Source organism: Nelumbo nucifera, chromosome 4, assembly GCF_055504915.1.
Source record: "Nelumbo nucifera cultivar China Antique chromosome 4, China Antique-T2T, whole genome shotgun sequence".
NCBI lineage: Eukaryota > Viridiplantae > Streptophyta > Magnoliopsida > Proteales > Nelumbonaceae > Nelumbo > Nelumbo nucifera.
Window position 1 is genome coordinate 89,289,445 of NC_142652.1, and position 22,167 is coordinate 89,311,611.

General features: G+C 42.1%; 1 protein-coding gene across 6 annotated transcripts in view; it reads left to right on the forward strand.

Annotated features, from left to right (window-relative positions):
* LOC104612258 (protein phosphatase 2C 70-like) overlaps window positions 1-21,263 on the forward strand; it is a 68,792-nt gene extending 47,529 nt beyond the window's left edge. For 2 of the 6 annotated variants that reach the window (XM_019200228.2, XM_019200231.2), the window contains exons 9-13: window positions 18,631-18,725; window positions 19,304-19,422; window positions 19,517-19,646; window positions 20,329-20,383; window positions 20,491-21,263. In XM_019200228.2, the coding sequence (XP_019055773.1) occupies window positions 18,631-18,725; window positions 19,304-19,422; window positions 19,517-19,646; window positions 20,329-20,383; window positions 20,491-20,658 (567 nt within the window). In that variant the 3' untranslated portion in view covers window positions 20,659-21,263. The remainder of the gene's footprint in view (window positions 1-18,630; window positions 18,726-19,303; window positions 19,423-19,516; window positions 19,647-20,328; window positions 20,384-20,490) is intronic. The other 4 variants (XM_010279619.3, XM_088903098.1, XM_088903097.1 and 1 more) reach the window with 3 other exon arrangements.
* Window positions 21,264-22,167: the final 904 nt, after the last annotated feature.

Sequence of the window (22,167 nt, forward strand, 5' to 3'; positions counted from 1 at the left end):
GGTGGCACCGGAGGCAAGGACTTGGTCACAGCTGGAACAAGAGGAACAAAATCCACAACTGGAAGAGGAAGGGGAGGAGGTGATGAAGAGGAAGAAAAATCACCGGGCCCCAAGAAAAATGGAGTAGACTCAAAGAAGGTAACATCAGCACACGCAAAGGAACGTCAAGAACTGGGATGATAACACTTATACCCTTTCTGAGTCCGGGAGTAGACAAGGAAGATGCACTTAATAGATCGTGCATCTAACTTGTCCTTTCCTGGCCCCAGATTATGAACGAAGCAAACACACCCAAAAACCCGGGGAGAAAGAGGAAAGGGAGACAAGGTAGGAAACAATGTGGTGAATGGAGAATGACCATCAAGGATAGACGTGGGCATCCGGTTAATCAAGAAGCAAGAAGTAAGCACTGCATCACTCCAAAAAAATTTGGGGGCATTCATGTGATGCATGAGTGATCGAGCTGTTTCCAAAAAGTAGAAACCACTATCTGCTGATTCGATCAAGTTTCTTGTGAAAGGAAGAGGAGAAAGTTGTAGATTTCAGCAATAGAAAGAGAAAAGGGAAGGAAGGAGAAGGTCAACTAGGATTGCGTATTATTACCCTAGCCGCCAGCCCCTCATTCTATTTATATTTAACTTAAATATGAGATATTACAAAGATGCCCTTAGTAGGGCGGCAACTCAAACTAAATAGTTACAACCCTTTTAAAAATAAAAACTAATGGGCCCAAGGCCCAACAACTTCTTAATTTAAAAGAAAATAAACTAAACACAAATCAGCCCACTCAACACAAATTGGTGGCCCCACTCAACACTCCCCCTCAAGTTGGGAGTAGATGTCACACATTCCCAACTTGCGTAGATCATGCTCCAGCTTATTCTTTGCAACGCCTTTTGTGAGAACATCAGCAAGCTACAGATCAGAAGAAATGTATGGAAGACATACTTCTCCAGAAGTTACCCTTTCTCTGATAAAATGTCTATCTACTTCAATGTGCTTAGTTCGGTCATGTTGGACTGGATTATGGGTAATATTAATTGCTGCCTGGTTATCGCAGTATAGCATCATAAGTTCTTCTGTCTGTACACCGATTTCTTCTAAGAGAGAACGGATCTAGAGAAGTTCTGAAACTCCATGTCCATGGCCCTATATTCGGCTTCTGCACTTGATCTTGCTACAACTGTTTGTTTTTTACTCTTCCATGAGACTAGGTTACCCCCACCTAGGGTGCACACTCCTGAAGTTGATCTTCTGTCATCAAGGCATCCTGCCCAATCCGCATCTGTATAAGCCTCTAGCTTCAACTGTCCATGATCAGTAAACAATATACCTCTGCCTGGATGTCCCTTCAAATAAGCAAGGATCCTGTCAACCGCCTTCCAGTGCTGGTCTCGTGGAGCATGCATGTATTGACTCACTACACTTACTACATAGGAGATGTCTGGTCTTGTCATACACAAGTATAGTAGCCGACCCACAAGTCTTTGGTATCTCCCAAGGTCCTTTACTGGTTCACCTTCTGATGCACTGATTCTATGGTTCTGATCAATGGGGGTGCTAGCTGCCTTTGTTCCAAGCTTCCCTGTCTCACTCAGATCATTCCCAGTGACAACAATATCATCCACATAAACAATTAGGATTGACACCAAAGATCCCCTGCGCTTCACAAACAAGGTGTGATCAGATTGAGTTTGAGTGTAGCCAAAAACAATCAGGGCCTTTCTGAATCTGTCAAACCATGCTCTGGGAGATTGTTTCAAGCCATATAGTGACTTCTTCAGCTTGCATACCTTTCCCTTTTCAGCATTATCATAAAAACCAGCTGGAAGATCCATATACACCTTTTCTTGCAGATCCCTATTTAGGAAAGCATTCTTCACATCCAGTTGAAACAAGGGCCAAGAGTACGAGGCAGCAAGAGAAAGGAGTATCCGAACAGAGGTCCCCCTCCACTTTTACAAAGAACACACCAGTAAGGGGATAAACAAGTCTTGGGTCTTTTCTTTTGGAGCAAATCACCAGTGTTGATTCTTTCTAGATAGGTTTCCTAACAAAAACTACCAACTCTAGGGGGAGTAGGTCTGCACCAAACCTCCTTAACCAAGAAAACATTATCAAGGAGGACACCTAGGAGGCTCGAGATACATCCCAAGTCAGTATCTCTCACAACTCTTCTCAAACCCAAATTCCAATCAAACCTAGAAGAGGAAGGCGAAGGGGTAATAAAGGAAGAAACAGGCTCATTTTTTAAATCAGAGAGGGCATACACAGAAGGAAACAAATCCTTAAGAGGGGCATTCCCCACCCAAGTTTGTTCCCAGAATTTTATGGAAGTACCAGAGTTCAGATCATACCTGATGAGAGGGGAGAAAGAAGGAAGCAAGTCATGAATGGCTTTCCACGGTGACATTCTTGTGGTCCTTGCTGGGATCCCTACATCCCATCCATTTTGCTCCATCCCATGTATGCTCACCACAATTCTAGCCCATAGTCTCTCCTTTTCTATTGGGAGCCTCCATAACCATTTCCCCAAAAGAGCCATATTCCTTTTTCTAATGTTCCCCAGCCCCAATCCACCAAGGATTTTACTTCTGGTCACCACCTCCCAGCTCACCATATGGTCTCTTTTATCTTCTCCCGGCTCGCAAAGGAAATCTCTCATCATCTTCTCCAACCTATTAGAAACCCTTGTAGGAATTTTGAACACTGAGAGGAAATAAATGAGCAAATTAGCTAGAGTAGCCTTAATCAGTGTAATCCTCCCACCAAGGGAGAGATAATTCTTCATCCAAGAGGCAAGTCTTTTTTTCAAATCTTTCCACCATCGGAGTCCAAAAACTCTCCTTTGGGTTATCACCCAAAGGCATCCCTAGATAATTCAATGGCCAACTTGAGACTTCACAACCCAGAATTTCTACACTTTCCCTGATCTCACCCTCCTTCAAGTTCACACCCACAACACAATTTTTTTCAAAATTCACCTTTAAGTTGGACATTTGTTCAAATAGTTGTATTGCCAACTTCAAATTTCTGATATAATTCAGGTTTCCACCCTTACAAAACAGGATCGTATCATCTGCAAACTGTAAGTGGGTAAGGGGAATATCCCCCCTCCCTATTCTCCAACCTCTAACAAGTCCCCTAGAATCTGCTCTATGAATCAACCTCCCCAGAACATCAGCAACCATAGTGAACAGGAAAGGAGAAAGTGGGTCACCTTGTCTTATTCCCCTAACAGCCGAAAAGAAACCCACCACTATCCCATTCACTAGCACAGAATAATGAACGTTCCAAACACACCCCAAGATTCAATTACACCATCGAGTCCCGAACCCAAAATTGGGCATAACTTTCAATAAGAACGACCACTCCACCAAGTCATAAGCCTTTTCCAAATCCAACTTACAAACCACACCCTTCTTCCTGTTCTTCCTGAAGTTCTCCACGCTTTCATTGGCAATCAGGATCTGATAAGTAATCTGTCTCCCACTCATAAAAGCTCCTTGATTTGGAGAGATTATTGTTGGCAATACTTCCTTCAACCTCAGAGACAAAACCTTTGTAATGATCTTATACAAGCTGTTTATCAGACTGATTGGTCTAAAGTCCTTAGGGTGGGAAGCATCTTTCTTCTTAGGGACCAATGCTAGAAAAGTGGAATTCAACCCCGGGTTGATCACACCTCTTCTATAAAATTCCTTAAACACTAGTAGAAGGTCACCTTTCACAATCTCCCAACAATCTTGATAGAAGGCCATTGTAAAACCATCCGAGCCTAGGGCTTTTGTTCAGTCCATAGAAAACACAGCCTCCTTAATCTCATCTAGCTCAAACCTTCTTTCCAACCTCCACCTATCATCCTCCCCTACATTTGGCCAATCCAAACCTTCAAGCCATATCCCCCTCCTGATTGGCCTTCTTAGAATGGACTTAAAGCGTTCAACAAATGCCCCTGCTATTTCATTCTGTTGTGTTAGAGCAACACCATCCACTTCTAGTCTTGAGATCATGCTTTTCCTTCCCCTACCATTTGCCACAGAATGAAAAAAACTAGTATTTCTATCTCCCTCTTGCAGCCACTTGCAACGAGATTTTTGCCTCCAATTTATTTCCTCCTTAAGTAGGCACTCCTCTAACTGATTTCTCAAGCCCCTCCTTTGTTCCTTGTCTACTTCTCCAAACTCACCCCTTTCTTCTTTCGAGTCAAGGAACTCAGTTTGATCCATCAATGTACTTTTCCTTTCTTCTAATCTCCCGAATTCCAACTGATTCCACACCTTGAGCTTGGCTTTCAAAAACTGGTGCTTCTTATGAAATTTCATGCCTTCCCAATCCACATCTGGGTTACAATCACTCCACCAATCCTTAATTCTCACATTAAAACCAGGATGGAGCAACCACATATTCTCAAACCTAAAAGGAGCAGGGCCTCCATTCCCTCTCTCCTCTTTGCATAACACAATTGGCCAATGATTCGAGGTCAGTCTAGGAAGAGCCCTAGATGCATGGTTGCCCCAATGGTCTTCCCAGTCCAAAGAGAAAAGAAACCTATCCAGCTTAGAGCAAATAGGACTTGATTGGAGATTGGACCAAGTGAATGACTTTTGGGCTAAGGGAATCTCTTTGAGTTCAAAAACATCCACAAACCGGTTAAACTTCCTCATACTAGTTGTCACCCTTTGATTGCTAATGCTGGTTTCCTCCGTGAACCTAATCACTTTGAAATCCCCACCCACACACCAAGGCCCATCCCAAAGTCCTCTGACATCAACTAGTTCCTCCCAGAAATCCTTCATCTCTCTGTAATCATTTGGACCATAAACATTTGTCAAAACCCACTCGTAACCATTCGCTTGCTGCTTGAACTTCAGTGAAACTGAATATTTCCTAATAAGCTCCTCCACACCTTCAACCGCATCCTTCTTCCACAATGTAACTATCCCCCCTGAGGCTCCCCATGAAGGGGCAGCCACCCAATTGATCCCCCTTTCTCTCCAAAAACTCCTAGCCCATCTGCCATCAAAATCCATTCTTTTGGACTCCTATATTAAAACAATGTCAGGATCAAACCGCTTTAACACCTCTTTGATTGTAGCTCTTTTCCTTGCACTTCCTATACCCCTCTAATTCCAGCTATGAATCTTCATTAACAAGTCTCTCTCACGTCCCTTCTTCACCTGCCCACTACTTCCCCCCTTTTCTTCTATCTCTTTTCACCCCAAACTTTTTATCACCTTCCACATCCCTTCTCAACCTCTCAACTTTGCTCAATTTCCTTTTCTTCACTTTGATCTCCTCCTTTCTCTTCTGTAAGCCGCCTTTCAGGATGTTCAAGATCTCCAATCTACAACCCAGTTTCCCCACAAATTCTGCTATTGAATCCTCTTTCTTGTTTCCTTCCACCAACACACCCCCTACCATTTCTCCTTCATTTCTCCTCTCCTTTCCTAATCTACTCCCTCTTGACCCCTCCCTTCTGATCTCAGTCATACCCTCCCTCAAGACATTTTGTTCCAATTCATTAAAAACTCCTTCAATAATTTCCCACACCTTCTCATTTATGTACCTTCCTAACGGCTCCCCCTCCTAATCCTTCATCAGCCTCTCCGCAACACTAAGGCCTCTACCTTCAACACTGGCTTCACATACAGGGGCTGCAAAGCTTGGAATGGGAGCGGAGTCTGGAACAAAGGACATAGAAGACTCATCAGTAAGAAAAACTGAATTGACTCGGTTACCTGGGATTAATTGAAGTGGTGGGGTTGCCTCCGGGCATAGATTCACGGCCTCCCGAACTGGTTTGGGAAGTTGGTAATTAGCTGTCCCCTTAAGTTGGTTGGGAGTCAGATCTGTCCTCTGGCTAATCTGGCAATCTGTCCTCTTTTCCCAAAGTTTACCCCTTGCAGATGTATTCATGCTCTGCTTCAAGTTCTCCTGATTTGCCACACTAGTTGCGCCTTGAAGAATGGCTACTCCCATAAGGTTCATTAGTCTCACTTACTCCCAATGTTCCAGGACCCCCCACTACATCGATCGAGCCTTCAGAGCCACCTGGACTGCATCTCCTCACCTCTTCTATGTCTCCCTGAAATAAACCCACCAAGTGCAGGCCCAAAACACCTTCATCAAAACCTGCCTCGTCCATCACACTACCCAGACTTGAACCGCTAACTGAGTTGACGTCCGAGTCCTCACTGATCTCCCTGCAACGAACCCATCCTTCGTCCGCCCTAGCATCTTCTTCGCACCTTTCTCTTTCGAATCTAGGGTTTGGTTTCTTGGTGGAACATCTCATAGGGCTTGGATCTTCACGAACTCGCCGACGCAACCACATCAACTCCCCCTCTGAATCCTTTTTCTGCCTCTGCTTCTTGTCCCCAGAAAAACTACCCAAGGAAGACGATGATAGACCAAGTGGCGGTCTATTGTCGGCCCAGATCCCACCTCCTTACCCCGACCCACGTGACATTTTAAGTGGTCACGTGGGTCACTAAAGATAGTGTTCGGTTTAGTAACCGAACCGGCCATACCCCCCCCCCCCCCCGGCGGCTCAGACCGGGCCCTTCGAAGAACACAGCTTGGTTTACTCGAAAGCTTTGCCACGTCAGCAAAAGCTAAAAAACTGGCCCCACTTTTGCTTTTTTCAAAAAAATTTGAATTAATTTCTTTAAGTGGCTGACTTGTCGCCTAGACTTCCCCCACCTACTGCTTAATTGCTATTTTGGCAAACTCATGCGAGCTTGCTTCTTTTCCCACTAACCTTCCTCCATGTGTCCACCACCCACCCACCCAGCACAGCTTCATCTTCAACCTCTGGACTTCTTCCCCACCACACCTGTTCGAGTTCAGACGCCACCCACACGTTGACCCAAGCTCCATCAGAACTGATATCAAGGGATCTTGGGACATTTTCAAGCTTGATTCCGGCGACCTGAATCTCGACTGCCCCCAGATTTCTTTTGTTGATTCCCATCAGCACCCTACCCAAGCAATGAGCAATAAGTTCAAGTACAGAGTCCCTCCAAAGATAGAATGGAAGGCCTAACAACTTCAGCCGTAAGCAGCCTTCTTCCACCTCCACTTTGTTGCAGAGAGGGCTCCAGTTCTGAAGCTGAAGGAGGCTGCCATCCACAACCACCGTGTTTAAACAAAGTTCCCGGTCACCTACATCAAGAATCGCCTTCGTCTCTGCAAATGGAAACAAACCAACTTCGTTTTCCGAATCTACCTCCTTAGCTACAATATCCAGAACCTTTTGTCAATCCTTCACACTCCTATCAGCCACAAGCACCAGCCGTTTCCTCCAAAAATCTGTGCCATCACCCACCAAAATTCGCTGATGTACAGAGGAGCAGGCAACCTCCACACCAGGAGCAGATGGTCCATGCATCTCTACACTCCCACTGGTTTTAGCCACAACCTCCTTCATCTGAACCTTTCAGTCACTAGCTTTTGAGTTCTGGACAACTACCTTCTCATCTTTCTTCTTCTTCCGTTCCACAGCCACAAGGAAAGCCTGCAACGCCTCCACAAAGACCAACCAGCCTTTCTGCCTTTTACCTTCCGGTAAGCAAATCATCTGTTTTCCCCTTAATCCAAAAAGCTCAGTCACAGAAATGAACCACCCCTTAATATTTCTCCTTACTTCGATTACAAAGGTTTTTACTGAAACTGCCATAGTGTTCTTCCACCCTTCCTCCTTAATCGAGTTGATAGCTCCATCCATGAACCCTTTCACCCTTACAATGACCTTCTCCGGCACCAATATCGTCGCCTTATTATTCTCTCTGATTTTCAGAGCACAACTATCTTTGGTCCATTCCTCTTCCAACTTGGATGACTTGTTTTCCATTGTCACCTCAGAATGCCATCTTCCAACCACTCTGAATCCCTTCTCCGCATCCATCCCCTCTTGATCCTTCCATTTTCTATCTACATCCATCTGTTTTAATTCTTGGATCAATACAATATCGGGCTTCTCCTTTCTTAATAGATCTTTAATCACTGCCCTCTTCCTCGCACTGCCCAAGCCTCTCACATTCCATGAAATAATCTTCATGAACCGTGAGAAAACCCAAACCATCAAGCAATGCTGAACATGACTCTCTCATTTCGGACAACCACAGAACAGACGGGCAACTGGATGAAGATACTTTAGACATGGCAAGAAAATTAGGGATAAGCAGAGAAAAGGAATCCTCTCTTAATCTGGGAAAAGAAAAGGGAAGTGGCAGCAAATGGAAATCCGGCACTAGGAAGAGTGGTAAAAAGAGCTCAAAAAGAGAACTAAAGAGACTCCAATGGCGATTAACTGACAACAAAACTTCAGGTCTTAGGGCAGATAAGGGAAAATCAGTGACTGGAACTCCATGAAGATATTAAGTTAGAATGTCAGGGGATTGGGAGGCCAGGTTAAGAGAAGTCTGGTAAAGGATACTTTAAGAAGAGAAAGGCCAGATATAGTCATTTTGCAAAAAACCAAGAAAGAAGTGGTTGACAGAAAATTGCCGAGAGCAATTTGGGGAATCCGAGGAAAGAAATGGGCAGTTCTCCCATCTGTTGGCTCTTCAGGGGGAATCATCCTGGCCTGGAACGAAGAGGAGGTTATAGGCATCGAGATAGATAAAGGAGAGTTTACAGTCTCAGTTTTGTTCACTAATAAATCTGATGGTTCAATTGGATTCTGACAAGAGTGTACAGACCAAACAACCCTTCAGATAGGCAAAACTTTTGGGAAGAGCTGGATTCTCTGCAAGAGTACGACGATATTCCTTGGGTTTTAGGGGGTGACTTCAATGTCACAAGATTCTCACAAGAAAACTCCAACAGAAGAACAATGACTAGAAGCATGAGGGAATTCTCCAGAATTCATATCCAGACACAGCCTTTGTGACCTCCCCCTCTACAACGGCCAATTCAATTGGTCAAACATGTAAGAAAATCTGAAAAGGTGCAGACTTGACAGATTTCTAGTATCTCCAGATTGGGCAGAACAGTTCCCAGAACTCATTCAAGAAATCAGACCTCGTTGTACCTCAGACCACTGGCCACTAGTACTGAGGACAGATAAGGTTCTGAAAATAAAATCCCCGTTCAGGTTGGAAAAAATGTGGACCTGCACTAGAAAGTGACCTCCTGGTGGGAGGAATATACAGTAGAAGGATGGGCTGGTCACAGATTTCTACAGAAGCTGAAATACCTAAAAGGAAAACTGAGATCCTAGGGGAAAGAAGAGTTTAAATCCTTTGTAGAGGAAAAAGGTGTTATCCTCTCAGAGCTTGAGGATCTAGATCAAAAGGAACAGGCATGTATCTTGGATGGAGAAGGAAAGAGGAGAAGAGAAGTCGAGATATACCTAGGAAAACGTTGTTAGGAGGGAAGAAATTTTTTGGACATCTTGACAGTGTAGCCGGCCAGAGATAAGTGGAAGAGGAGAGAAGAGAAGAAGAAGAGAAGAGAAGAGAGAAGGTTTGCAATGTAACAGTCCTGGCGGAACCAGTGTTTATTTTACTATATATAGGGCGACAGAAATAACAAGGGAAAAGACCCTTGTGCCCTTGAGTACAATAACAAACATAACAGAAATAAAAAAACGAAATAAAAAAACACTTTAATTAGCCAAACAGGCCCTAACATCTGCAACTAAGTTATTTTAACATTATTCCAACACTCCCCCTCAAGTTGGAGCATAGATGTCAATCATGCCCAACTTGTCACACAAATCTTTGTGCCGCACATGATGAAGACCTTTGGTGAAGATATCTGCAAGTTGCTCTTCCGAGCTGACATATGGTGTGCACACTTATCCACTTTCAAGTTTCTCTCTGATAAAATGCTTGTCCACTTCAATGTGTTTCGTCCTATCATGTAGAACTGGATTAGCAGCAATATTGATGGCAGCTTTATTGTCACAGTAGAGTGACGTAGGATTGCTTACTGCGAAACCCAGTTCACCTAACAAATTTCTTATCCACATGATTTCCACAACCCCATGAGCCATCGCTCTATACTCTGCTTCAGCACTGGATCTAGCCACCACACTGTTTTTTGCTTCTCCATGTGACAAGGCTTCCTCCTACAAAGGCACAATAACCACTGGTAGACTTTCGGTCATTGACTGATCCTGCCCAATCTGCATCAGTATATACTTCCACTTTTAAGTGACTGTGTTTCTGGAACAACAAACCAGCTCCAGGAAACTTCTTGAGATATCTCAAGATCCTCTCTGCAGCCTCAAAGTGAGTTGTCCCCGGGTTGTGCATGAATTGACTAAGGACACCCACTGCATAGGCAATATCAGGCCTGGTCATAGACAAATAAAAAAGTCTCCCCACAAGTCTCTGGAACATCTTTACATCTTTCAAAAACTCTCCCTGACTATCTCCCAAATGGTGATTAGGTTCAATAGGTGAATCAGATGGTTTTACCCCCAACTTGCTTGTATCTTCTAGTAGATCTAGTACATACTTCCATTGGGAAATAAAGATGCCCTTGTGAGAGCGAGCAACTTCAATTCCAAGAAAGTATCGTAAGGGGCCTAGATCCTTCACCTCAAATTTAGTGGCTAAGAATTTTTTTAGTCTCTGGATCAGCCTCCCAATCTCCTGTGATCACTATGTCATCCACATACACAATAAGAGCTGCAATTTTACCTTCACCTCTTTTTACAAACAGGGTATGATCTGACTGGCATTGTTTGAACCCCATCTGTTGGACTGCTAAATGGAACTTACTAAATCAAGCCCGAGGTGATTGTTTCAACCCATATAAGGACTTTTTTAACCTGCACACCTTTTGTTCACTGCCTTTGGAGTGAATCTGAGTCGTCGCCTGTTTCTCCTCAACCCTACTCTCCCCCTGAGGGGAAACCGAGAAGAACGATCGACTCTCAAAGAATGAGACATCAATGGAAACATAGTACTTGCGGGCAATGGGATCATAGCAACGATACCCCTTTTGAGATGAAGGGTAACCATGAAAAACACAAGGAATAGCCCGAGGGTCAAGTTTACCACGAGTAGGTGACAGGTTGTGGACAAAACAACGACACCCAAAAACACGCATCGGAATGGTGGACAGCGGGGCTGTAGGGAACAAGAGGTGATGTGGGGCCTTATACTCTAGTAGCCGAGAGGGCATGCGATTGATGATATATGTCGCACACAATACTGCATCCATCCAGAACTGTTTTGGCACATTCATATGAATTAGCAAGCCACGAGCAACTTCGAGAAGGTGACGGTTTTTTCGTTCAGCCACACCATTTTGTTGGGGTGTCCTGGCACAAGAGCTTCGCTGAAGTGACCCACTTGAAGCAAAGAACTTCGTGAGATCACTATGGAAATATTCCTTTGCATTGTCCGACTGGAAAATATGAATTTCCATTTGGAACTGAGTGAACACCATGCGTTGAAAATCTTTCACAATTTGTGGCACTTCATCTTGAGATCGCATAGGATAAACCCGTGTATCGAGAATATTCATCAATCAAAGTAACAAAATACTTATAGCCAGCCGTAGTAGGTAGAGTAACAGGGCCCCAAACATTAGAATAAACAATATGAAATGGAAATTCAGATCTTTTATTTCTTAAAGGTAAAGAACTTCTACAATGCTTACTCAACTGACAAGTTTGACATTGTAACTGACTCACTGACAAGGACTCAAACAACTTTGGGAACATAACTTTTAACGACTCAAAAGAAAGATGACCTAAACGACTATGCCATAAATAGGCCTGACTCTCACTCGACGAACTTGTGGACTCAGTCGCCACTAGACCAGCATTATTCTCCAGCACGTAGAGACCATCCACCATGCTTCCTCTACCAATCTTCTTCCCCGAGGTCAAATCCTGAAACACACACGAAGACGGAAAAAAGGTGACTGTGCAGTTCAAAGAGTGAGTAATACTACTAATGGACAGCAAATTAATAGGTAATTTCGGAACATGCAGGACATTAGGAAGAGTAAGGCCAAGTGGGAGAGATATGGTGCCTCGGCCAGCTATGGTAGAAAAAGAACCATCAGCCAGTCTTACATTATCTCTCCCAGAGAGAAGGTTATATGTCTGGAACAAATTTGACTTACCGGTCATGTGATTTGAGGCTCCGGAGTCAATAATCCAAGGTGAATCAGTAGTATGAGATGACACATGGAAGGCTGTGGCATTACCTGATGTAGACGCAAATGAGGTAGAAGGAGTAGGCCCAGAATCCACCTGGCGGAGAGTCCTACCATACAATTCCAAATGTTCACGGAAGGAGTTGATAATATCTTCCTTAGGGTCAGAACCGGGATGTCTCTCCTGAGTTACGAAAGGACTAGTCTCTATCGATGCCATATTAGTTGAGTTATACCTTTTTTGATTATGCTGGCCTGGTTTCTTGCCCTGATCCGGTGCTGACTTCTTACCCAAATCCTGTGCCCATTTAGGTTTTCCATGGAGATCCCAGCATGTATCTTTAGTGTGTCGTGTCTTCTGGCAGTGAGTGCACCAAAGCTTGCTTTTATCTTCTGATTTTTTCTGAGTGTCACCCCTTTTAAAGCCACCTCCGACATTTGTATCTGAATTTCCCCGGACCGCTAGGGCAACTGACTCCCCTTCTACACCATTCATCACACTTCTTCTGCTTTCTTCTGACTGCACGAAGGCATACACCTCCTGGACTGATGGCAAGTCTTTACTACCCAAGATCTGTACCCTGATGGACTCATATGACGAATTCAGCCCTAGGAGGAAGGCAAACACGTGTTGCTGTGATACAAGTGACTTATAGGCCTTTGCATCTTCATCACACTTCCAATTCACATTCTGATAGTGATCAAGTTCTTTCCATATTGATGTCAAATCAGAATAGTACATCGAGAGACTCCTCTCCCCCTGCTTGCAAGTAGAAGATTCAGCTTGTAGTTGATATATCTTGGCATAGTGTCTCTGTTCTGAATAATTGGACTTCGCTTGTTCCCATATCTCACAAGCAGTTTCAGCCCACATAAAAGTCTTCCTTACTCGTGGCAGCATTGAAACCAAGAGCCAAGACATCATCATACTGTTCTCTTGGTTCCACCTATCATGCTCAGCACTTCCATACTTCGGTTCCTTTACTCTCCCATTGATGTATCCTATTCGCCCCCTAGCAGTGGTGTAGAGTTTTATCCCCCTAGACCACTCAAGGTAATTCAGACCATCAAAGGGAATGACAGCCATGGAAAAGCTCATATCCATTCCCCCACTCACTCCATTGTGGCTCCCTGAGATCTCTGAAGTAGCAGAATTTTCAGTCAACATGATCAAGCAGTTAATCAGTCCCAAACACCGGACTTAGGACCCCTCCTTACTCCACAAAACAATGCTCCACTCAGTTCACACCCACACACTCGGGTTTACCAACCAGATTGAGCACAAACAGTACCAAATTCCGGACAAAAACTGAGGTAATATTCGGCAGATTTCAGACCTGTATAGCTTTATCAGTCCCCAGCTACCAGAATTCCAGAATGTCTAACAGCCACTAATCAGCAGGAGAGATCCTTCTTACTTATAGTCAACTCAAACCATTGAGAAGACAGGTCAGCATTGACCTACAGTTGTCTTAACACATGAACAGGATCACACGATCCAAGAAAACTAGGGTTACACAGGTTCGACAGCATTCAGCCGCCCCAGATTCATAGGGTTTCCACTCGGCACATGACCAAGGAGAGTAAAGAAGAGAAAAAATAGGGAGCACTGTACCAATTGTAGCTATTCTGTAGTCCAGAATCTGATTTCTTTTCTGCTAGTCTGTTCGATCTGTTCTTTGGGTTGATCGATCTTCTCTTGACAGTAGGGTTGATCGATCTGCTCTCTTTTAATCAGCATTCCCGCTCTGATACCATCTTGACAGTGTAGCCGGCCAGAGATAAGTGGAAGAGGAGAGGAGAAGAGAAGAAGAAGAGAAGAGAGGAGAGAAGAGAGAAGGTTTGCAATGTAACAGTCCTGGCGGCGCCAGTGTTTATTTTACTATATATAGGGCGATAGAAATAACAAGGGAAAAGACCCTTGTGCCCCTGAGTACAATAACAGACATAACAGAAATAAAAAAACACTTTAATTAGCCAAACAGGCCCTAACATCTGCAACTAAGTTATTTTAACATTATTCCAACAGGACACAAAGCTCTAGGATCAAATGGTTAGAGGAAGGTGAAAATAATTCAAAATTCTTCTACAATTATGCTTCAGGAAGGCGCAGGAAAAACCATATCTCAAAAATTAAAGTGGACCAAAGGGAAGTGGAAGATGCAGACGAGATAACAGACACTACTTAATAGAAGAAAAGAGGAACTGGCTTGAAGGAGAATTTCAGGAGCAAGAAATAAGGGAAGCAGTACTCGACATGGATGGAGATAGAGCCCCCGAGCCAGATGGTTTTCCTATCTTCTTCTTTCAGATATGTTGGGACATGGTAAAAGATGATCTCCTGGAGGTTTTTAAGGAGTTTCACTCTTCGGCTGTTGTAAATAAAGGTAATAACTCGACCTTTATTTGTCTCATCCCGAAGAAAGGAGGTGTCTTGGATGTAAAGAATTTCAAGCCAATAAGCTTAGTAGGGAGTGTACAAAATCTTGGAAAATTGGCAAAAAGGATCAGAAGTCCTAGGAGATTTGGTCCCCCCTAATCGGTTTGCCTTTGTGAAAGGTAGACAAATTGTGGACAGCATCCTAATAGCAAAGAAAAGTGTCAAAGAGAGAAGGAAGAGTGGCAGGTCGGACATTCTTGTCAAACTAGATCTTGAAAAGGCATATAACAAAGTTGATTGGGATTGGCTCCTTCAAGTTCTGAAACTGAGGGGCTTTGGTGCTAAATGGTTACAGTTGATGAAAGGATGCATTAGCTCAACCTGGTTTTCAATCCTCTTGAACAGAGAATCCAAAGGCTACTTCAAAGCAAGCAGAGGTCTTCAATAGGGATAGGGATGCAAACGGATCGGATTGGATTCGAATATGATCCGACAATATTCATGTCTGATCCAATAGGACTCGATCTAAATTCGAATCCTATTGGATCTTCGGATCTGATTTGATCCAACTTGTTTTCTTTAAAAATTAATAAATTATTAAAAGAAAAATAAAATAAACCAATTTAAATAAAGAAAAACCAAAAAAATACAAGTATTTTTAATTATTTTCATCATATATATACATGTTTTTATAAAAAATAAATAATATAACAAATTTATAAATAAATAAATAACATATATATATGTACTATATATATTATAAATATATACCACATCAGATTGGATAGGGGGGTGATCCGAATCTGATCATTTTTCTGATCGGATCATAGGATCTGATCCGAAGATCTGACCAAGGGTGATCCGAATTCGACCAAATAGGATCGGGTTGGATCATGATCCAATCCATTTGCACCCCTAAACAGGGATGCCCTCTCTCCCCTTTTCTCTCTACTCTAGTGATGGATGTTTTTAGCCAGCTCGTAGATAAGGCAAAAAATCTAAATTTAATAGAAGGTTTTGAAGTAGGAAGAGGTGCTCTCAACATTTCCCACCTCCAATTCACAGGCTATATTATTCTCTTCCTAGAAGCTAATTTGGAGAACATAGCAAATGTGAAAAGGGTTCTGAACTGTTTTGAACTAGCCACTGGGTTCAGGGTTAACTACACAGAGTAGTATAGTGACAACCAATTCAGTTGAAGAAGCTCTCTTGGAAAGTTTCAAGGAAATTCTGAACTGCCAAGTGGAAAACCTTCCCCTAACTTATCTAGGCTTGCCTTTGGGTGGGAACCCAAAATGTCCAAGTTTCTGGGAGCCGGTGTTGGAAAAATGTGAAAAGAATCTAGCCACTTGGAAACACTGTTATCTATCAAAAGGAGGGAGACTAACACTCATTAAGGCATCCCTTGCAAACCTGTCCATCTATTTCTTCTCAATGTTCCAGATTCCTGCCAAAATCAGAACACAGATTGAGAAACTCCAAAGACTTCCTTTGGGAAGGTGGAGGGGAGAAAATAAGTCATTTAGTGAGTTGGGCTCAGACCTGTAAATCTAAAGAGGCTGGAGGACTGGAAATTGGTCGCCTCAAAGAGAAGAACACTTCGCTACTTGGAAAATGGCTATGGAGATTCCCTACAGAGACAAACTCCCTTTGGGCTGCAGTCATCACCAGCAAGTATGGGTTGGACACCAATGGTTGGGACTGCAACCTTCATTCAAACCGTGTAACTTCATCAAGCCTTTGGAAAGGTATCATCTCAACTTATAACAACCTCTCTCCTCTCATAAGATTTAAAATGGGCAATGGTACTAGAATAAAATTCTGGACTGATCTGTGGTGGGGTAGCTCTACCTCAGCAGTTTCCTACCCTAGACTCTTTAACCTTACCCTAAACAAAGAAGCAACCATCTCCCAATGCCTCCCCTCTTCTCCCACTGAGAACAACATAAACTTGAGCCTCAGAAAACCTTTAAGGGATTCGGAGATCAGTGAGCTAACTGAACTCCTCCTCTCCATTAGAGAAGTCTACATCTCTCCCACCTCCCTAGACTCCCGTGTCTGGAAACCCCACCCCATAAGCCAGTTCTCTTCCAAATCTTTCTTCAAGGTTCTGGTTGCAGAGGAGCAGGACTGTCACTTCCCTTTCAAGAAGGTCTGGTGCAACTACATCCCCTCCAGAGTGTGTTTCTTTGTTTGGGAGGCCTGCCTGCATAGGATAAACACCTGTGAGTTGTTGCAAAAGAAGAATTTTGGCAGACTTTTCATCTCCCTCGTGTCTGCATCCTTTGCCTGAGAGAAGGGGAGTCACTGATCACCTTTTCATCCACTGTCAGGAAACTAGGGACATCTGGAACCATTTTCTACAGCTAGCTGGGTATAGCTGGGTTGCTCCTATGCACCTCCAGGACTTGATCCATCAATGGGAAGGCAAAAGATCGAGTAAAAGAGGTATGGTGTATTGGCAAATAGTATTGCATGCTTTACTTTGGGGAATTTGGGAAGAAAAGAACAACCACCTGTTTGAGAATAAGGCCAAATCAAAGACTGATCTGAGCTCTCACATTACATATCTCTGTAATCAGTGGGCTTCCATCTCAGACAAGTTCAAAGGAGTCTCTATAAATGATCTAAACAGGGATGTTGGTTTTTCCTTTTCTCCCGGAGCAGCTGGTATCAGAGGAGTATTAAGGGATGAAAATGCGTACACTTGCTGGGTGTACAGTGGGCCAATAGGAGTAGCTGACTCTACAAAGGCAGAAGTGATGGCTGCACTTACAGGAATCCGATTAATCAACAGTCTAGGCATTCAGAACCTATCCATAGAGGGAGACTCAGCTAACACTATAAAATGGCTAGGAAAACAGGAAGCTGGGCCATGGAGACTCAGTCACTTTCTGGAAGAGGCAAGGGATCTACTGGCAGCTTCAAACGCAAATCTGTGCTGGATTCCAAGGGAACTTAATGCTCTTGCAGATGGATTAGCAAAAATAGGTGCTCTTTTAGAAGTTCTGTACTGTGATAAGATCCCTCCTGTGTAAAATTCAGGGGTGTGCTCTCTATTTGTATTGTTTCCTTTGTACACCCTCTTGTGTACTCCTATCTTTTCTTAATGAAACCAGTTAACTTTTCTCCAAAAAAAAGGCCCTAGCTGCAATCCTCTTCTAATGAGTTTCTTTCCTTCTTTCCCCTCTTGCACTAAACTCCTCATCACTCTCTATCTCTCTTTAGTTTCTCTCTCCATGTCTGACAACTTTTTCTTCCCCTCCTTTCATTTTTGCTTTCAAACACCTTGGCTTCATTGTTTCTGTAATATGGATCCCCATTTTTGATGGGTAAGGATTGCTCTGCTGTCTCTTCCTCTGCCCTCCCTTCTCCTTCACTTTCAGCACTACACTCTTCAACTCCACTGTCTTCAACCCCAGGAGCAGTTTCTAACCTTCCTCCCATTTCTTTCTGCTTTAACTTTTCAAAGAAATTACAGATCATCTGCCAAATTCTTTCACATTATTCTCTGTCCTTAATCTATAGTCCCTTGACACCATTCTCCCTCCCAACCTCTATCATATTTCCTTTCTCAGTGCTAGGCAGTTAGGTTTCTGCTGGCAGCTAGAAAGCTGGTAGTCCTGAAACAGGCAGGGGTAAACATCAGTACCCAAAACTGAGTGGACCTGGCTACCTGGAGGAACACCAGGGGGATGGACAAATGCTTTGGTTGCTTGTGAACCAGCTTCCTTTGCAATAGCAGAGGCTAACTGAAGTTAAGAGAAGAGTCACCAGTAAAACCTTTACCCTGTTTGGTTGTCAAGCAAAAACATGCATCCTTCCCTAGCACAACCCTGTGCAGTTCCTAGTTTGCTTTCTGTACCACCATTTTATCAACCTGTAAATGTTCCCCAAATGGATTAGAGTCTCTTCCCTTTGGCTAGTAGGAGAGATCACTACAGTACTAGCTTGAAGAGCATTTGAAAGACAAGGTGTCAAAGGAGTTTGGCTTCTCGACTACAGTACTCCCTTTTAGTTCTACTTATTTTAGAGTGTATCTATATTACTCAATTTTTCCAAGTTCTTTTTCTGCTTGAATAGTTCATGATGGTGCAAGTTTGTAAATATTCACTTATTTTCAGGGTTGTACTGCAACTGTGCTTTTGGTCTGGGCTCATGGCCCTGAGGATTTCTTTGCTCAATGTGCAAATGTTGGGGATTCAGCTTGTTTTGTAAGGTATGTGTTCAAGATGCTTGTTTTGTAAGGTATGGCTTGGTGGGTGCATGTGTGCATGTGTAATTATGAGTAGACAGTCATTGTTTGAAGACTATCTTCATCTAAAATTGGTCAACATAAATTGAAAGGAATATGATTCCATGAGGGGGTGCTCCTATGGTGGTCCCTTTTCAAGACCATTGAATTTTGATCTTTATGTTGAAATGATGCCCCCTCTTTGGCAAACCAAACTGTTTCTTTTGGGGTTGTACTGTGAGGGTCACCCTCATGGAATCATGACCCAAGTTGCAAGTTGGTTGGAAATTGGAGTCGTGTAGTTTCATAAACTGTTAAGTCTAACTACCTTTAAGAAAAGCTGGAATGGGCAACGAGGGTGTATATATTTTTCTCATGACGAAAAATTGGAAACTGGAACACTTCAGTGGAAATTATTCATAACTGCCTAGTTCCTGTGTGTATCCTATTTGTATCCTTGATTTAAAGTATCTTTAGGATTTACAATATCTGATTATCATTATTACAACTGTATGGTGTTCACTCGAATGATGTCCTTACTAATTAAGATATTCCATTTGTAGCAGTATTGGTGGGAAACAGATTAAGATGACAGAAGACCATAGAATAACCAATAAATCTGAACGGATCCGCCTGAACGAGACAGGAGAACCATTGAGAGATGGTGAAACACGGCTGTGTGGTGATGCCTCTTGTTCTTTTATCTGGTGTGGCAAACTGACAATTGGTCAATCGATAATCTGTTAACCCTTTCCATTTGATTCCTATGGTTTCAGGTATGAACCTTGCCCGAATGCTTGGTGACAAATTCTTGAAAGAACAGGATCTTCGCTTTACTTCAGAGCCTTACATCAGCCAAGTTGTACATATAGAAAAAGCAAGCAAGGCGTTTGCACTATTGGCAAGGTGCTTCTGCTTCCAATACATTGTTTATGTTTTTGATGTGTGTGCCGTTCATAATTTCTCTTTGTGATTTCCCCATTATTCCACCATTTGGTCTATTTCATGATCCGGTTGTCTCATTGGCTACTTCCTACCCCATGCTCAATTTTTTTTGGTAGGTAAATGGGCTTTACTACAGGGGTAGCCCTCCCCAAACCCCAGTGAAGGTGGGATTTGTTCCCAAGTTTAGTCTCTGCTACAACTAGCGAGAGACTTTACTAGTACCTAGCACCTTCAGAATGCTCCAACCTAACATCAATCAAATGCCACTGCTAGGGGTAGGGGTGGACAAATTTGTTATTTTTATAAACCAATCAGTCAATTCATTTGTTTTTTGGGTCTGCCATGACTTGTCTGGGATTATTAAGATGCTTATCTTCCCTTATGCCACATGCAATATATGTCATGAGGATATTCAAAAATCTGAAAGGATAGTCCCGTTTTTTTCCAGCTCTTTTCTACTTCTCACAGTTCAAAACCTTTTATAGCAAGGAGTTTGTACCATGTAAACTTTGATCGTTTACCTTGGATTTCTTTTGCATAACATTTCCAGTTAACTGATTACAAAAAGAAATAGTTTTTTTAACTTTTTGTTGTATCAACATTATAGAATTATGAATTCATTGCAATTTCTATAAATCTGCAGCGATGGCTTATGGGACGTCATTAGCATTAAGAAGGCAATGCAGCTCGTCTTTCAGGTAAGCCGTACTGCCCCTCTTGTCCAGTTTTGCAATGAAGCCTAGAAAAGAGAAACGTTTGACAGTTCTACTCTGACAAATCAATTTTTTTTGTACGAGCTGCACAGATGAGAGATAATTACTCTGCAGATGGGGATAACTTTGCTGAAAAAGTTGCTAATTTCATTTTGGATGAAGCAAGAAGTTTGAGGACAAAGGATAATACGTCGATAATTTTCGTGGACTTTGCTACAACCAGTACCAGTAGAACTGATTCTTGTAAAAGTTGTTCTTAAATTAACAGGAGGTTCATCTCACCATTTTTTTTTAAACTTGGGAAAATTTTGCTGCTCATTTCCCCACCGGTTATATGGTTATTATCTATCCTTGGTCTCTGGTCTTTGCAGCCAAAAACAAATCTATCGAATCTGTTAGCTACACGTAAAAGTTCTTTGGCGTGCTTTATGGAGATGTCTCTGTTTCTGGGGATATAAGAAAAATATGCACGCCGCTTGGAGCAAGGTGTTGTGCTCCCTAAGGGCAAGAAATGGGCGGGCCAGCGCTGTGACTCAGGAAACAAGCATGACCAACTGTTGTGTTTTACTTCGGTTCGCAGCTTAGTTTCAGTTTCCAAACTTCATTTGACGCATGTTGTGCTATAAGATTTGCTAAACGCTACATGGGTCATGGCCTCACTTCTGACTTGAGAAGGTAGATCTTCTACTTCTAGTGACCATTTACAAGTTAGTCAAAATGGGCATATAGTTTGTAAAAAAGAATTGGACATTCATGTAAAAATGGGCATTGGGTGAAAAAAAAAACTATCCATCACCCCGCCTGGGAGGAAACAATTGTAATTACTTCTTGAATGGTTGAATCAGTGTCAGTTCGCCATCAAAAAGGGGGCATTTGGTCCATTTAATTTAAAAGTCAAAACTTTTATGATCTCGACGCTACTGAATTTTGCTAAACGTATTCATAAGAAATCTCTGGGAAATAAGCCAAAAAAAAAAACACTAAGGGGAGGTTTAAGGATTTTTCTCCTTTCTTTAAATATATTGATATTTTAAATTTGCTCATTATTAATTCTTTATTATCTCGTTAATTCCCACTAATTCTCATTCTTACTCCTAGTCAAATTCAAATTAAAAATCCATATATTTATAAATATTAACAATAATGATACTGGCTTCCTAAGAATAAGCATATACATGTATATTTTAGTCGTTATATCATTTTTCAACATTTCCCATGTGTGTTTTGGGTTCAAGTTCATATGAATTTTTAATGTATGTGCTTTTTTTTACGTATTTATATTATAATTAATAATCTAAGACTTAAATTTAATGCCATTAATGTAAGTTTTATGATTATTTTACTTTTCCTAGTGTATCCTTATGTATTGTAGTTTTTTCACTATGTTCATGTGCATCCAAAGCGTATCATTTTATGTTTTAAAATTGTCTTTTCAATACTCTGTGTTCCCAATACTTATACTCTGTCTTTTTAAATTATCCTTATATATTTTAATTTTTCCATACTCTAATTGCTTGTCATAATTGTATGCATTTTAATTCTTAATTTTAAATTTTCTTTTCTTAGTGGATGTTTATTAATAAGTGCTAAATTTTATTCTTAAATTTTCTGTAATGTATTTATCAATATTAACGCAAATTATATTGACTCTCTGAGATTTAAGGTATATACATACATATATTGATTCTTCCATCATTTTTTAACCTTTTTCAATAATGCCCCAAACTTTTTAAAACCATTAAATTATTTTATTTGTTAAATAATTTTAG